General features: G+C 31.3%; 2 protein-coding genes across 2 annotated transcripts in view; both read right to left on the bottom strand.

The window, feature by feature from the left end:
- LOC109325656 (receptor protein kinase CLAVATA1-like) overlaps nt 106–6,070 on the bottom strand; it is a 13,988-nt gene continuing 8,023 nt past the window's right edge. Inside the window, exon 4 of the transcript XR_002105174.1 lies at nt 106–116. The gene's annotated coding sequence lies outside the window, so the exon portion shown is untranslated. The remainder of the gene's footprint in view (nt 117–6,070) is intronic.
- The window catches only part of LOC109325657 (nascent polypeptide-associated complex subunit beta-like), a 2,391-nt gene continuing 889 nt past the window's right edge, over nt 4,569–6,070 (bottom strand). The window contains exons 2-6 of the mRNA XM_019558145.1: nt 5,911–5,978; nt 5,489–5,637; nt 5,326–5,382; nt 5,039–5,077; nt 4,569–4,953 (exon numbers count right to left, since the gene is read on the bottom strand). Of these exons, the coding sequence (XP_019413690.1) occupies nt 4,778–4,953; nt 5,039–5,077; nt 5,326–5,382; nt 5,489–5,637; nt 5,911–5,978 (489 nt within the window). The 3' untranslated portion in view covers nt 4,569–4,777. The remainder of the gene's footprint in view (nt 4,954–5,038; nt 5,078–5,325; nt 5,383–5,488; nt 5,638–5,910; nt 5,979–6,070) is intronic.

The raw sequence follows: 6,070 nt of genomic DNA on the forward strand, positions 1-6,070 counted from the left end.
AGGTTTTGTAGTTTTGTCTGCTTCTTTTTTTGTGATTCGCTTTTTAGAGGTTTAGTTAATCATAATGTTCCTACTTCAGTCTCTTTTGTCGCCATTCTATCATACCTTGACAACATCTGCATTTTCAATTTACAATTCTATATCACAATGCAACTATATATCTGCTACTTATTTTAATTGGTTGAATCATTTTAATATAAATTGATAATTATATTAATGAATTATACTTTTCACCAAGCAAAACGGATGATGTTTAAGAGTTATGACATATAAAAGTAGCAGCAAATATTGTTCCAATTTTATTGCAACAGATTAACAAGTTTTTGTGCAGTATCATCTTAATATTATATGAATAGAATTTTTATAAGTGTCATATGCCTGTAGGTTGCATCAAAACCGAAGTTTATAGATATGAATAAGCTTACATGATAACATAGCTAATGGAGATAATTCGCTATTTGTCAAGGTAAGGATTTTTCAAAGTGGTGCACTTTTGTTTGTTTCAATAACAATGAATGCAAAACCTAGAATGTCTTTTTCCCCTACTTTCATTAATTGAACATTAAAAATTGAAATTTTCTGATGTCAAATGAAATTATTTTAGTCTCAGGGTTACTTTTAAATTTTTATATATACATATACATCTAAAAATGCATCACAAAATCAAAGGAACAACAAATATTGTCACGTGTTTTATATGCATAAAATATTACTCTTTTTATTTATTTATTTATCAAAAACCACAATGTTGAGCTTATCCGAGAAATGCAATATTTATAAAGAAAAATAATTTTATTGAATTATGAAGAAAGAAACTTCAGAACAATCCTCTCAAATAGAAATAAAAGGGAGATTATGCTATGAAAAAATGTATAGACCTTTAAAACATCTTATTTTTTATATGACCATTCTAATGTATCATTGATGTGTATTTGTGAAACCTCTCATATTTTATATAAATTTACACACATCGGTGCATGAACACACATACACATAGATTCTCGACAAACAAATATACACGTACATATGCTGATAAAAAAAATACACGTACATATATCATATACATATACAAAGGAATGTCAATGAAGGAGTTGAGAGGAATCATTTTGTAACCCTAAATAATTAACAATATGAATGATGATACATTTATTATGAATATTGTACGAAAGATATTCCCATACTGTGGAATTTAGTTTGAAGCTAAGTTAGCTTTTGCTGTAAAGTAGATAAACCAAGTGCGCTCAAACTTTTTATAGAAAAGAGGCAGTCACACTAACTATAAGGAATTCATTGATACTCTCAGATACAAAACCTAATCAATCAATTTAACGAGGAATAATTCTTTTATTTATATGTACTTCAGAGTTGAGGTATAGAACTACATATCAAACTAAGTCTAATATATATATATATATATATATATATATACATACATGCATAAAGGCCTTAAAGAATCATAATATTTTCAAGTCTGCGTGATTCTCTCCCAAAAACGGCTTATATTTGAGTTGCTAATTCTAGTCATGATATTGAAATTTTTTATGGTGATGGATTAAAAAATTCAATACGTAGAAAAATGTAGGATGGAAAACTGTTCTCTTTCTCTAAAGTAGGTGAGCAATGAATTCTAAGTCACTTTTGATAAAGCTTTTTACGAAGAGAATAGTACATTTATGATATTATATGAAGACTTCAACGCTCAAACTATTGTTCTCTAAATCTGTTAATAGTATAGTATGTGCACAGTAAAATGAGTATATAGTGCAACTTTTTTGCCTTATGCCGACCTTCAAATTAATTAATCTGAAGATGGTTTCATAAGTTGAGAATGAAATCATGGACTTCAAGCTAAGGGCACCATCCTGACACCATATCCTAGGCTTTAATTTTAAGATTTTTCTAGGTTATGCCACATTAACATTATGACTACCCAAATTCAACTAAAGACTCTTAGGACTTAAGTTTAGGTTCTTAAAACTATTATATAACTAATATACTTTTATAAAATAAAGTAGTTAGGTATAAATATGTAATGTGTCAAGAGGGAAGCTCAATGCAAATATTATAAGACTTTAATTGATACACATAAACACCTTGCATTAGGACTCAAGTCTTAAATAGGGACAACAATGGGTAGGGCGGGTAGTGTTTTCCCTTTACCAAGCTCACAATATTTGTGAGTATCCATGTGGGTAGTGAATATTTGTAAGTAGTGAATGAATTTTTAATTTTAATTTTAATTATATATTTATATACTTTATAATAATTAACATGTAAAAATAATTATTACATGAATAATATGATATTTATATGATAAATTTATTATCACAGTCAAATAGTTACAATTTATTATGAAATAATAATAAAGTATATGATATATAATCTTAAAATAAAAAACTATAATATATATAAGAATTTAATTAAAAACTAAATTTAAAATTTGCAGGTATCCATTAAGGCGGATATCATTAAACTCGTTCTCATCACCCATAAACTATTATTGTGATACCCATTATGGGTATTTTCAGTTTTTTGTCATTCCTAATCTTAAAGCCAAAAGTCTACATAAGAGTCTCATAAGGTTAGGGGTGAACATGCCCTAGAACTACCATGGTTGAATTTGGAAGATTACTAATGCTCTATAATTACATAATTAAAGATGATTAGTTTGTGATATCTTTGCCTTAACATCCACTTTCCTGTCCATCCTCGTAAATTTTTTAGTTCTATTTTTAACTTAAAATCACATATGTCACTATTTAGGTGTCAGTACGAAACATGATCATACCAATTCAAGTTTATCTATCTATAATTTGTCCATAGCTGGTTGCCATGGGAATGCACACACATAACATATTGCTCATTTGATTCTTGTGTATAATTAATATATTATGGTAAAAGTAGCATAGCAAATAAAGTATAGTTTGATGCTTTACTTAGTCATAAAAAAGGGATGCAAGTAGATGCTGAACTAACCATCACAAATATTATATTAAGTAAAATGTCATTATCATCAGAAAGAAGCTTAGAGCCTTAAACTTAGTTGTTTTAAAATTGATAACATTACTTTGTGGATTGTTAAAGGAATATTGGGTTCTTGAAAAGATTTTTTGATAAATGTACCATATATAAAATCGATTAAAGTGACCAAGTTATACAGTGAACTCTAATTGGAAAAAACTTGTAAACGACCCATTTGGGCCCCGAACCGTTTTCTCCATGTATCTTAATTTTAGCTTTAATTATTACTCAGGTACAATTATGTATAATTAATTACTGAGAACAATTGGAAATGCAGTCAAATCCAAGAGAATCGATGCCCTAGAGATTTGTATTTTATTTTTTAAAAAATCAAGGCTTTATTCTCCTTTTCGCTTACCCTTTTATTATGTCAAGGCATGAGGATTAGGATTCTCTATTGCGGTAATTCTTGGTCCTCTCAAACCAAAAAAATTGACCAAACTTTATTCGTAGAGAAGGATCCAGACAACAATTGTAGCATAAATTACACACGGATCTATGAAATATATGATCTATTATCTAATCAGAGACAACATACAACAAACAAGTGTGACTTCAGAAAAATATAGGGCAAGAATTTTGCATCAATGAGCATCAGAGGGTGCAGTAGTTTAACAGAAACTAGTTCTATAGTAACCACTAACCAAATCCAACCGTACGAAAGAGGAGTGATAATAATATACTAACTGTCAATGTTATTCCGATAGTGATAATAATATACTCCAAAAAGTTAGAATGGAAGAAAAGCCGAATAAGATTATGGGCTAGCTACGGATAAGCGGGACTGAAAAAATGAGGCCGAAACCATTTATTGGTCCAAAAGTAACCAATCTTTCTGCGTCCAATCAACGGGAGCACATAGACTCATAGAGTGAATGACTACTTGCTGTCTAACAGACTAACACGGATGAACATCTACTATCTCAAAATAGTGTACCACTCTATGTACTATTGCTTGTGATTGGTCACTTCATGTGTGACTTTGTTTAAAAAATGTATTAAATATGGATATAGTAAGTAACCACTGACAGACTAGTTTGTGTTAAGCTCGAACCCGTAATTGACTTCTTTCTTAAATAAAGGAAGAGATGATTTGGAGAAGAATTAATTCCTATCCCAGTAGTGATGTGCCATATCCGGTAAGAGCCCGATAACAAATAAGTGGAACAAAATAGAGAATTTCTCATTTAATTTTTCTAATTTATTAATCAAAATAGAGAATTTTTTAGCTTTGTTTCTTCTCCTTCCAATTCAGCTTATAAAAAAGGGTTCATTATTTAATTTTCTTGTTGGTTCTTTATTGTTTTCGCACTGTCGTTTATTTCGCCACTCCTTATAATCAGTCAATGAAAGCCAAAGTGGTTGCAAATTATTATTCACTATCTGGATAAAGAAAAAGATGGCATTAGGGATAATATAATGATTGCGAAAACGACGATGGGGGCAGAAATCAGAGTAAATTAATTTAAGAAACAACTAACAACCAAATTCGGCCTCTAATTCAATAGTATTTAACGGGTTAAAAGTAAAATGCGATGACAAGAAGAAAAACAAAACCGAGATGTATATGAAGTAGTTACTAACAATCCACAAACAAAATGCAAACACAAGGTAGATGAAGGAAAGCAGAAGAAATTTAAGACTATTTTTAAATTAAAGTATATCACAGGAGAACTAAACACCACCTGAAATACTTATATTCAAAACACAATGAAAATTTCAAAAAATAGAAAATATGATAGCACAATAAAATATTCTAAGAAGAAGCCTTGGTCTCCTCAGCAGCCGTCTCAAAAGTTTCCCCTGGAACAAGCTCTGGGACATCATCATCATCATTCTCCTCCAGCGCGGTCGTTCCACCAGCACCTGCTTCAGGAGCCTGCTTCTGGAACTGCTCCGCCAGCTTCTTCAGGTTTTCCAAGTTATCTGGTCCTGCATTTTTATAATCACAAGATGTCAAAGTTGGGAGGAATCATCACAAACAGATACAAAATGGGAAAATATTCATGGCACATACCTAATTGGTGAATAATGCTGGGGAGTATATCCTGCAACTCTGCAAAACGAAAAATTGAAGAACATGTCAAATAGAGTTTTCATAAATTGCAGGAAGCATTGACTTAGCCCCACAATATAACAAAATGGAAGATGTTCAAATGTAATACACATTGTATGAAGGTGCTGATATCCTTAAAAGGCACTCGAGCCTAACGCCTACCACACAAATACTAATGCACCCGAAGCTCAACTTTGTAATAAGGCATTCCATAATAAAGAAATATGAAATCTGAAATCGGGACTTACTCTTTGTCTGTGGGGATCCACTAACCACCCAAGTATTAGCAGCAATGGATGCTTGAACTGAACAAAATCACATACCACTCTCAGTAAACATTAGACATTGAAGCAAAAGAAATAATCATAATATGAAAAATACAATTATTTGAATAATATAGAATGATACTACCTTTGGGGTTGAGAAACTGGATAACTACATCATCCTTAAAGATGTTGACTTCCTCAATTGCAGGGATAGCGTTCACCCCGATTCTTTTGAGGGTGCTCTGAAGCCTTTTGTCATCTGTAGTTGTTGTCTTGTGGACTGCCTTCTTCTTTCTAAACAAAGAAACGGAAAATGTCAACCGAGTTTTCAACTCAAATGCTTTATTCATGTTAAACAAAGAAATGTAAACTGCAGAACCAATGCTTAATCACAATGCATGTTAGTTTTTTTATCCCAGAAAGACAATCTCCAATCACCCAATGACACAAGGCTTATTTATCAACACATTAAGAAGAAAAAGGTATCTTAGACATCTACTTCATAGATATTAACATTGCTAGGAAACCTGACTTTCATTAGAATGGAAGGAAATGTTTCATATATACCTTCTCACGGTACCCTTTCCACCGGTTCGAACCGAACCGGCCATCTTGATCAACTTTTCCCGATTCATCTGAGTGAAGGCATACAAAAACAAATTACATGTCAGAGAAGTTTATTAAAGTTGAGGATTCTAGTATAAAACCAACCAACTAGATTTTATAT

This window comes from Lupinus angustifolius, chromosome LG13, assembly GCF_001865875.1.
Source record: "Lupinus angustifolius cultivar Tanjil chromosome LG13, LupAngTanjil_v1.0, whole genome shotgun sequence".
Taxonomy (NCBI): domain Eukaryota; kingdom Viridiplantae; phylum Streptophyta; class Magnoliopsida; order Fabales; family Fabaceae; genus Lupinus; species Lupinus angustifolius.